At 39.6% G+C, this 12,177-nt stretch overlaps 1 protein-coding gene across 1 annotated transcript; it reads right to left on the minus strand.

The window, feature by feature from the left end:
- On the minus strand, positions 1 to 963 carry LOC110262268 (olfactory receptor 52N2-like). Its single transcript, XM_021102662.1, has one exon. The coding sequence runs from the start codon at positions 961 to 963 to the stop codon at positions 1 to 3; it is 963 nt and encodes a 320-aa protein (XP_020958321.1).

The raw sequence follows: 12,177 nt of genomic DNA on the forward strand, positions 1-12,177 counted from the left end.
TTACCTCACACGGAAAGCATCTTTCTCTCTAGTAAACAGTTTGATGACTCCCTCACGGATCTGCTTGGTCTTCACTCCATAGACAATTGGATTCAAGGTGGGAGGCAGCAGCAGGTAGAGGTTGGCTATTAAAATGTGGACGTGGTGAGGGATGCTGCGTCCCCCAAAGCGGTGAGTGAAGAAATTGAAGAAGGCTGGGACATAGGTGATGACAATAGCACAAATGTGGGAGGTACAGGTGCTAAAAGCTTTGTGTCGGGCATCCGCAGATGCCAGATTTATTACAGCACGAACAATCATGGTGTAAGACAGGGAAATACAGAACATATCAAACCCTCCTATCAGTAGGGCAGCTATGAGACCATAGACAGCGTTAATCTTGATGTTGCCGCAGGATAACTTGGCCAGAGACATATGGTCACAGTAGGTGTGCTGAACGAGATTGCCCCTGCAGTAGGGAAGCCGCTTGATCAGGAAAGTGAACGGCATCATGAGCAACACACTTCGTGTGAAGGTGGCCAGCCCAGCCCTGGCAATGGTGGTGTTGGTGAGGATGGTGGCATAGCGTAGAGGGTAGCAAATGGCCACGTAGCGATCCAGAGCCATAAGCATGAGCACACCGGACTCCATGCCTGTCAGCATGTGGATGAAAAACATCTGCACAAGGCAGGCGTTAAAGTCAATCTCCTTGAGGCGGAGCCAGAAGATGCACAACGTATTGGGGACAAAGGAAGTGCAGCCACTGATGTCTATAAGGGACAGCAAGGCGAGGAAGTAGTACATGGGCCGATGCAGAGCCTCCTTGTGGCTGATGATGTACATGAGCCCACAGTTCCCCGTGACAGCAATGACGTACATGAAGCAGAACGGCAGGGAGATCCAGACGTGTGCCGCTTCCAGCCCAGGAATCCCACTGAGGATGAAGTGTGTTGGTGTCAGGCTGGAGCTGTTGGCTCCATGCATGGTGGTCAACTGCAAAGCATGTTATTTTCAGGGTCAATAAAGATGTCCTGTACAGGAAGATAACAGTGAGACTGCTTCCGGTCAGAGCAAAAGATGAATGAGGATTTTTCACAACACAAAAATAAATTTAAGGGAAAACATCTTTTGATATCACGATATCCAGACTGTTATTGACTCCTAACGAGTGGTCCCAAGTCTGTACCTGAATCAAAAGAATGCAAACATAGTTCAGACATAATGACAACGACCTGGTCTTGCTTGGTTTTATACTCTAGGCTCTTTCTATATCTACCTGCTCTTAGTCCCTGGCTGTTTGCCTGTCCTTGCTTTTGTCCCGTTGACCTAGTTCCAAATGATGGACCCTGTTTTCACAATGATATTCTTCTTCACTCATGTAATTTCCCTCCTTCCAAGATGGCCTTTCCTTTGTGCCACTGGGTTTTCATCAAATTACGTGAGCATCTGATTATCGTATACATACATTATGAGTTTAGACTTTCTATAAAGCTGGATTTTCCAAGTCAGAATAATCCCGGACATAATATTTGAAAAACCAAAAAGTTACATAATGAGTCACAGCTTACAAAGCACAGCCAGAGGCATTTGCATTATATCTGCAATTGTTTCTTCTTGATAACAACCAAAGATTTCAGTTTATATTATCCAATTGCATAGTTAAGCTCTAATTAGTTCTCATGGTTTCTATTGATTCTCTCAAATCTTTATGTAGATAAGCAGGGAATATATATGTATAAATGATCATATTTTTATGTCTTCTTTTAGTATATTATTTTCTGCTCTCAAGTAACTATGAAGAATTATATTGGTGGGATATAATTTATAATTTATAAGTAATTTTTTTTTGTTTTGGGAACAGTCAGCTTTCTATTTTTCTTTCATGTTCATGGACATGGATGTAGCCTGAAAGCTTTTTTTTTTTTTTTTTTTTTTTTGTCTTTTTGCTATTTCTTTGGGCCCCTCCCGCGGCATATGGATGTTCCCAGGCTAGGGGTCTAATTGGAGCTGTAGCCACTGGCCTACGCCAGAGCCACAGCAATGCTGGATCCGAGCCACGTCTGCAACCTACACCACAGCTCACAGCAACGCCGGATCATTAACCCACTGAGCAGGGGCAGGGATCGAACCCGCAACCTCATGGTTCCTAATCGGATTTGTTAACCACTGCGCCACGATGGGAACTCCCTGAAAGATTTTTGATTAAAATAAAAAAAAAACTTTAAGATCTCTTTTTAATTTTTTTTTTCCTTAGGGTGGCACCCACGGCACATGGAGGTTCCCAGGCTAGGGGTCCAATCAGAGCTACAGTTGCCGGCCTACACCATAGCCACAGCAACGCCAGATCCAAGCCACATTTGCAAACTACACCATAGCCCACGGCAATGAGAGATCCTTAACCCACTGAGGGAGGCCGGGGATTGAACCTGCAACCTCATGGTTCCTAGTCAGATTCGTTTCCACTACACCATAAGGAGAATGCCCCCTTTTTAATTTTTTTAAGAAAAAATTTTCACTAATACTTTTCAACATTCTTTACTTATTTTTAAAAATCATTCACCCGAGTTATTCATTTTCCCACAGCATTATGTTGTATATGTTATTTCATGTTAAAATTATTTTATGTAATTTTGTTACATTTTAATCTTCTCCATAGTACAGATTTTTCCAGAGTTCTAATTTTGTGTGTGTATTTTGCAACTTTTATTCAGAATGAATCGCTTAGTAAGATTAACCGAGCCCCATCCCTTTTAGAAACTACAGCAATGAGGCCTTCCACAGAAAGAGTAGAAGTTTTGAGTTCCCGTTGTGGCTCAGTGGTTAACGAATCCGACTAGGAACCATGAGGTTGCAGGTTCGATCCCTGGCCTTGCTCAGTGGGTTAAGGATCTGGTGTTGCAGTGAGCTGTGGTGTAGGTAGCAGATGTGGCTCGGATCCCATGTTGCTGTGGCTGTGGCGTGGGCCAGTGGCTGTAGCTCTGATTAGACCCCTATCCTGGGAACCTTCATATGCCGTGGGAGCGGCCCAAGAAATGGCAAAAAAGACAAAAAAAACAAAAAACAAAAACAACAACAACAACAAAAAAAAGAAAGAGTAGAAGTTCTACTAAGTGGACAGACACCAAGACCCAAGACAAGGTCAGCTGGAGTGAGTTTATTAGTAGTTGGAAAGACACAAGTACACACATCACTGAACACTTAAAGATTAGTAGAGAAAAGCAGTGCTGCTCAAATTGTTCTTTCTCTCTCATTTTGTGAGATCTAGCCTAGGGGTCTCTGCAGGACTTTTTGAACCATTACTCTAACTTATGGAAAAAATTTTAAATGATGCTGTATACATAATATCCATATATAAATCAAGATAAAAGCAAATTTTTCTAGAAAGCCTAAAGGACTAGAATGGCAGACCTTTTTTTTTTTGCATTTTTCGGGCCACACCCACAGCATATGGAGGTACCCAGGCTAGGGGTCAAATCAGAACTGTAGCTTCCAGCCTACACCACAGCCACAGCAACACAGGATCTGAGCCACATCTGTGACCTACCCCACAGCTCATGGCAATGCTGGATCCTTAAGCCACTGAGTAAGGCCAGGGATCGAACCTACATCCTCACGGATGCTAGTCATGTTTGCTAACCATGAGCCATGATGGGGACTCCCAGAATGGCAGACTTTTAAAAGCAATTTTCTCAACTGTAAAATCTTTTAGCATTAAGAAGAGTAAACGTGGAGATTTTTTTTTACCACAACCTGGAACAGTATCAGCAAAATACTATCACAATTATTGTTAGTATGAGTGCCATTATTTTGCTTTATAAAATACATGTGCGTAAATCCACGTCCAACCATCCCCTTAGCCTCCGATGCATTTCCATCTGACTCAGATCAAAAGCCAATATCCTTATATTTGTGTACAACCTCCCATGCAATTAGGAGGCTTTTAAATCTCTGAATGTGCCTCCTATTCCTCTGACTCTCTCAGTCCATCTATACCTACTGAAGGGGTCTCACACTCAACAAAGATGCAAAATTCAAGGCATTTTCACTGCCTCTAAAGTTCTTCCCCAGGCAATACATTCATGGCATGTGTGTTCAAAAAGCTTAGCTCTTTACTCAGGGTCCACCTCAATGTGAAGTTTTTTTAACCTTCCAGTTGAAAATGCAACCCTCAGACCCCTGCCATTCTCGGCGTAACATCTCCCTTTACCAGCTTTTCCCTCCAGTACAGCAGTTGGTGCTGCCTGCGACCCCTCAGCAGAAGGTAAACCCTATACGCACAGGAAGTTCTGCCTATTTTATTCATGGCTATTTTATTCATGGCTCTTACACTTAAAATAGTGATTGGCGCAGAAAATAATTGCATTTTGAGTGAACAAATGATTTTGAAAATCTTTTTTGATCTTCTTGCTTTGCATAAATACCTTAACAAAATAGCATATTGAAAAAGAAGCATGTTTCTAGAGGAAGAAAAACATGGTTTCGAGATGTCTGGAGTGCTAAACATTTTTTTAAAAATAAATAGAAGATATTTAGATTTGGGATGTATCCATGGAATAGATGCAAATAATTGCCTTTGTATTATATTTATTCACCCTAAAGGCATACATATGGTGAACAGGGAAAGTTATAGGAAAGCAGATTTGGGTTGCATGTGTTCCTTTATGCAGATGGAAATATCTAGAAAGATAACAAGATCACTCTCATCAGATACATTCAAACAAAGGGAGAAGGACCTGTATCAGGAATGTTGTCAGGAAGTTGGGCTACGTGGTTACTGGAATTCCTTCCAACTTTCTTTTTTAAATTGAAGTATAATTGATTTGCAATACTATATTCAGGTGTACAGCGTAGGGATTCAGTATCTCTGCAGATAATTATACATTAAAATTTATTACAAGATGATGGCTGTAATTCCCTTTGCTTCACAATATGTACTTCAGCAAAAGTCTTACCATTTCCTAAGGAAGACTCCTCCATCTATGGAGCGCAGAGAAGGTTTCTATTATTGTAGAGAAAGGTCCTTGCCTGTAACACGATCAATATGATCGTTGGTCTTTGTCATGTCAGCATCGTGTAGTCGTCTTCCTCCAGGGCCCAAACTACATTTAAATCTTTCCCCCCACTTCTGCTTTCTCTTCATGGCAGTTTGCAAATCCCTTTGGTGTCAGAAGTCTAAAGACGGAGATAATCCAATCGTCCTCATTCAACCACCCTCGGATTTAAATCTTTCATATTTAGTAGCATCTGGGCATCGTGTATTTTTTTTTCTTCTGAATCACCCAAACTCACTATGATGCCAGATGTCTTTATGACTCTACGTATGATTCATCTTGCTCAGAATCACTGAACTGTATTGGTTGGTGGTTTCTCTGGGGATTTTCCAAGCAAAGAGAGAACATTTGTTTTGGAGCTTCACAGACGGATACTCCGTAGGTCTCTGATGAGAGAGGAGGTCCATTTAGTTTTGTTGAAACTAGATCTATATTTAGAATATAGTTGAGAAGGGAGAGGGGAACCTCAATAATAACCTTTAAATTTTAACATCTTTTCTCTGATGGGACATATGAGGTGTGTCTGTTATTCACTGAAATATAAACCTGGAATTGTATCTGACTTCCCAATGTGCTTCAATTCTACCTAGCCTCATAGCTTTTGTCATAGCTTTAGCTACATGACTTGCATGAGGCTCAAAGCTTTCTCACAAATGTTGAGTGAACAATTCTAGAATGTTCTGGGCTAGAGGCTCATTAAAATCTGTTTTCAGGGAGTTCCCATCATGGCGCAGTGGTTAACGAATCTGACTAGGAACCATGAGGTTGCGGGTTCAGTCCCTGCCCCTGCTCAGTGGGTTAATGATCCGGCGTTGCCATGAGCTGTGGTGTAGGTTGCAGACGCGGCTCGGATCCCGCGTTGCTGTGGCTCTGGCGTAGGCTGGTGGCTACAGCTCCGATTCGACCCCTAGCCTGGGAACATCCATATGCCGCGGGAGCGGCCCAAAGAAATAGCAAAAAGACAAAAAAAAAAAATCTGTTTTCAGTAATAAGGCACATTATGTTTATTTGAGATACTGCACTCTTCCTATCATTAGAATAAGAAAATAGTTCTGTTATTTCAATTCTTAAGGTAAAATTTACTTTTTGAGGATGGGTTTATTTTTCTCTTTAGTGTTGGTCATGAAAACTTACAATTTAAGTGTAGTGGACATAATTACTATCTATGAGCAATTTCTCTTATATTGATAGTTTCACTTGTACTAAATGTAGGAAATTAATAATTATAGGCATGAATATTTAATTGAAGAACTGATTACAGAGGCTTTCCTACTTGTTTTGAAAAACAGAAATTCATTCTAAGTATTTAAATACATTGTAACATGGAGTTCTTGTTGTGGCTCGGTGGTTAACGAATCCGACTAGGAACCATGAGGGTGCGGGTTCGATCCCCGGCCTTGCTCAGTGGGTTAAGGATCCAGCGTTGCTGTGAGCTGTGTTGTAGGCCGGCAGCTACAGCTCTGATTAGACCCCTGGCCTGGGAATCTCCATGTGCTACGGGAACAGCCCTAGAAAAGGCAAAAAGACAAAAAAATAAATAAAAATTAAAAAAAAATACATTATAACATGAATCTTCTCAGGCTGTTGGTAGGATATTCCAGACATCATAATACTGTTACTTGCTTGAAAAATCTTGTTCTTGGCTATGGGAGCAAATGAAACACGTGTTTATCAGAATAATTTAAAAAATCAGCTTGTATTGAAACAGGGTTCCTTACAACCCAAATGAACTAATATTAGATTGTAAGTGGCTCAGTTCACACGAAATATCGATCTCTTAAATGCATTGCTTTTCATTCCTGCTCCCTCTTCCTCACTAGAAACAGAGCACTCTTTAAAGCTGTAATTCCATTTAGCAGATAGACCTTTATCCAATCTAAGGAAACAGAGACTGGATGAAATATCATACTTGGATTTGTAAAAGGAGTGCAGAGCTAATGGAGGTTGAAACAGGAAGTGATCTGGCACAATGGCACATCTTTCTTCTAGAACAGGCAGCAACAAGGCGCAGAAACCCAGCACACTGAGGCTTTTCATTGGCAGTGAATGAACCCACTTTCCAAAGTCATAAAACAAAAAGAAACTCTAAGCATGCGCCCAGGGCTGTTTCAATTATTAGAAATTTGGTGAAGTGTAGCTTCATTCCAGAGCAGATAGCTACAATAAATGAAAAGCTTAGAGGAAAAATTTCCTCTTGAAATATGCTGTTACAATATTGATAGTATTAGGTAAAATTATATTTATATAAAATGAATAGTAAACTGGCAGGTGGCAGATGTGCTTCAAGTCTTAGGAAGTCCTAGGCTCTACTAGGCAATTTCTGAAGGTAGGAAATGTTTGAATGTCAATATATGCATTTAGGAGTTCCCATCATGGCTCGGCAGAATCAAATCTGACTAGGAAGCATGAGGACACAGGTTCGATCCCTGGCCTTGTTCAGTGGGTTTAGGATCCAGTGTTGCCGTGAGCTGAGGTGTAGGTCACAGACGCTGCTCAGATCTGGCTTTGCTGTGGCTGTGGTGTAGGCCAGATGCTACAGCTCCGATTCGACCCCTAGCAGGGAACCTCCATATGCCTCCAGTGTAGCCCTCTAAAAAAAAAAATATATATATACATATATATATATATATGCATTTAAAGACTTTTTTATTTTGTTTTGTTTAGTCTGTTTTACTGATTAAAAACTATATTAAGCAAGTATACATGGTTACATGTATTATGCATATGTTATAGTTTCTTATATTCTTATGATATAAATGACGCAGGTGTGAAAGTTTAAACAAGGTCTGTTTATCCACGTAGGAGTTACGTACATCAGCCGGGAGGGGGTGGCAGCACATGGCTTGATGTCGTGTAACCACGATTCTTCTGTGTTTATGGGTGGACTGAAAAAGAAAGGAGTGGACAAGAGATCCAAGTGATGAGAGGAAACTAGACAGGCTTTTTTTTTTCACGTCGTATAACCGAAACTAGGCTTACTATTAGGTAAATGAGGTAAGACTCCTGGAAGAGAATGGGAAAATGCTCCCCAACGTTGACCTTGCCACTGATATTTTGGATATGGCACCAAAAACATATTCACATTGGAAATTCCTGTAGTGGCTCAGTGGTAACGAGCCTGACTATTACCACTAGTAATAGTATCCACGAAGATGTGGATTCGATCCCTCACCTCATTCAGTGGGTTCAGGATCTGGCCTTTCTAGATTGGCAGCTGTGGCTCCAACTGGACACCTGGCCCGGGAACTTCTATATGCCACAGGTGTGGCCCTAAAAAAGCAAAAAAAAAAATAACATTATATATATTATATGAAATCGCCATGTTTATTTATACTTTAAATATATACCATTTAATCAGTCAAGTATACCTCAATAAATTTGGAAAAAATAAACATTAAAATAAAATGCTGATAACCTAATTTACTTTGAAAAACAACATGGCACCAATAGCCTGCACAATACTTTTAGAGCAATAAAAGCAAATGAACAGAGTCAGGGCTGCAGAATACACAACTGTAGGAAAATACCACAATTTAGTTATTCTTTGGTTGATAAAGGTGAAGTGTGGGCTTTGCATTTTTGTATTTTTGGGTTTTTTATGTCTGCACATTGTCATATTGCTTTTTGAAGAGAAAAATCATACACTGATTACTTTATCTACTGAATATTGAGGTTCATTCTAAAATTATCATAATTAATATGATGTAGACCTGGAACAAAATAAACCCTTTGAACAGAAGGAGTGTCCTAGAAAGTAATTTACACATGTGTGAACATTGAATAGTCTCCAGATTAGTACTGCTAAGCGGAGAAAGAATGTTTTACAATAAATGGTGCAAAATCAACTGGATACTCACATGCAAAAAATAAACTTTTCGCCTGACTCGTGTTATACACAAACAAAATAAGCTGTATGGTAGTTTGTAATTAGAATGATAAAACAATATTCTTAGGCAGTAACATGTATTTGTGCACTTGAGAGTTTTACACCCTAAAACTTTTCTTAAAAATGACATAAAATCTAAGAATGTGTACTTTTTAAAACTGTTTCCTTGTTTTTATGTTGACAAATTGGTATGATTTTTTTTTCAAAATTTCTTTTAAGCTTGAGTTCACAAACATTCTATTTTTCCTACCAGTTCTTCTGCCTCTATTTCATAGAGGAATATTTGTTTTAAGTTCACAGGAAATATTTATAGAAATGTTCCTGGAAAAAATTTTTTGGTATAATAAAAAAAATAAAAGCAGAAAAGTGAACTACAATAAAATTAAGGAATTTTGTTCCTCAAAATACAACATTTTATGGTAAAAATGGAAACCACAGATTAGAAGAAAATACGTGCCAACATATGTAACTGACAAAAAGACGTCTAAAAAATATTTAAAAAAAAACCCTATATGGAGTTCCCGTCGTGGCTCAGTGGTTAACGAATCCGACTATCAATCATGAGGTTGTGGGTTCAATCCCTGGCCTTGCTCAGTGGGTTAAGGATCCGGCGTTGCCGTGAGCTGTGGTGTAGGTTGCAGACGCGGCTCGGACCCCGAGTTGCTGTGGCTCTGGCGTGGGCCGGCAGCTATGGCTCCAATTCGACCCCTAGCCTGGGAACCTCCATATGCCGCGGGAGCGGCCCAAGAAATGGCAAAAAGACAAAAACAAATAAATAAATAAACCCTTATATGCTAATAATGAAAATAAAATCTAAAGATAGATGGGCAAATGTCTTTAGGTGTCACCTGCTCCCCTCACTAAAAAATATTCAATAGCCAGGAATTTATGACAATGAATTCCATCTTCTTTACCATTAGGAAAATGCAAATTAAAACACTAATGAGTTCCCACTGTGGCTCAGTGGTTAATGAACCCGACTAGTATCCATGAGGATGTGGGTTTGATCCCTGGCTGCTCAGTGGGTTAAGGATCCAGTATTGCTGTGGCTGTGGCATAGACCAACAGCGGTACCTCTGGCTCTACCCCTAGCCTGGGAACCTCCATATGCCAATGGGCACAGCTCTAAAAAGACCTAAATAAATAAATAAACAAACAAATAAAATCCTAAGGGGATGCCATAGCTCTGATAATACAAAATATTGGGAACAATGTAGAATACCTAGAAATCTCATACCACTGATGAAGTTTAAAGTTCACCTTGGAACCCAGTAGATCCTATATACCGAAAGTGGATATCATGGGATGCAGAAATTCAGCTCTTCCATAGTGAACTAAAGAAATGCACAAAAGATACAAACAAAAATGTTTGTATCTTTTGCTTCATAAGATACAAACAAGAATGTTCATAGTAGTCTTAGTCATAGGAGTTTACCCCCAAAAACCCTCAAGAACATACGCGTGAATTGCTGTAGATTCACAAATCAGATTTTATTTAGGAATGAAAACAAACCAAGTAATGCTTCCCAGTGCAGCATGGATAATTTTAAATAAGACTGTTGCCATTTAAAAAAATCAGAACAAAATTGACTCTCTTCCGAAGTTGGGCATTGCAGCACATAAATCTACATTTCTTGTTCATCGTCTCTCCTTTCCTTCCCTTCTCTCTCTCCCCCTCCCTCTTGTTCCTCTTTACCATTCTTTTCTTATCTTTTCTTTTCCTTACTTGTAACCTGCTATTTCCTGTTTATATCTCAACCGAATTTAGGTTTTAATCATGATTGTAAATCAAATGTGCAACTATCTATTGCAATGTCTCTTGAAGTGCTTTTTTCTTTGTGTAAGCTACATTAGCTTTCTAAATTATTTTATTTGCTCCTTAATCATAATTTTAATTTTTACTTTTTCTATCTTTCCTAATTAAACTTTCCTTTACTCATTCATCATTGTTTCATACCAAGCTGTTACTTTATCACTGTGTTCTCTAATCTGGCCATCTGCTATCTCTATTATATGATTTTTTCCCTCCTTCTTCATGAATTATATGGAATTATGCCCATTTTTGAAAACTTAATAAGCAGTCTTGTCAATCCATCAGTAAACATTTTCTATACCTGCAATAAGGTTTTCATTGTCCTGCAGGCTACTTCTTCTCTCTTTATCAGAACCTTACTATAGGCTCAACACAATTGTGATTGTCTGTGGGGGTATTGCTTTCCCTCTGTGTTCATTTCCAACCAGAGGCAGACCCATCTCTTCTCAAACATGGAATATTCACATCTGTGCTGCTTCACTCTTACCCTTGCCCTATTTAGCCACGGAGGGCAGAATGCTATACAGTCTCCTGCACTCCTGTCGGTTTTAGCCAAGTTGGATCAGTGTCTCTCTCTTTCTTGAGGGGTTAGTCACCACCCTGGCGTTAAATGTACATAATCCCCAGGAGTTATTTCCATCAATGTTTACCCTCCCCATACCCCGCCTGCGGTACTTATTAGTGAAGACGAATGGACTCAATTTATTAACATATGCATTTACCTATTTCTTCTCCTCTTTCAATACATACTTCTTATCTAAATGTTTTCTATATTTGCAGTTGTCCCCAGTCCGTGGAAAGTAGGTGTGTACATTTATCTGTGTGGGTTAAAGAATCAAGAGAGATGCATGAAACGCCAGAATGTGCGTTGAGGATTCCTACTGCCATGGGGATAAAATAATGGGAAGCAGGGAGGAAGATCACTGCTGGAAAAGTCTTTGTAGGTGTCTATCTTTCCAGCTCCATCTGTAGTGTTATGTGTTGCATTAATGCTTCTCAGACTATCAGAGTACTAACATTTATTTATTTTTTTCTGTCTGGGCTCGTGAACAGAGCTATTTGAGTTCCCAAAGACAGTAGAGCGGTTCCAGATTCTAGGCGTCATGTTACCCAACCTTTAAATGTGGGCAATAGATTCCAAACACTGAAGTCATTTGAATAAAGTTTTTGTATAGGCTGTGGCGTCTCACCTTCTGCTTGCCTCTGTGATCTCCCTTTTTTATTTCTAAAGTCTTGACTTCTTTTTCTGCTTTTCGTTTTACTTTCTATAATTTCAGAAACATATTTAAGTCAGTATTTCCGTGTGTCTGGAGTGTAGGGGAAACCCTATGCTCTTGTTTCTGTTTACATTACTACCCTGGCTGTAAATCCTCAAAATACTCCATGTAGTAAAATATCCTAACACTTACACTAGCATTTTTAGGGTAATCTAACTTAAAAAAATCTCT

This window comes from Sus scrofa, chromosome 9 (assembly GCF_000003025.6).
Source record: "Sus scrofa isolate TJ Tabasco breed Duroc chromosome 9, Sscrofa11.1, whole genome shotgun sequence".
Classification (NCBI taxonomy): domain Eukaryota; kingdom Metazoa; phylum Chordata; class Mammalia; order Artiodactyla; family Suidae; genus Sus; species Sus scrofa.

Bases quoted from the DNA above. Each gene is read 5' to 3' on its own strand.
- LOC110262268 (XM_021102662.1), bottom strand. From the start codon at position 963: ATGCATGGAGCCAACAGCTCCAGCCTGACACCAACACACTTCATCCTC.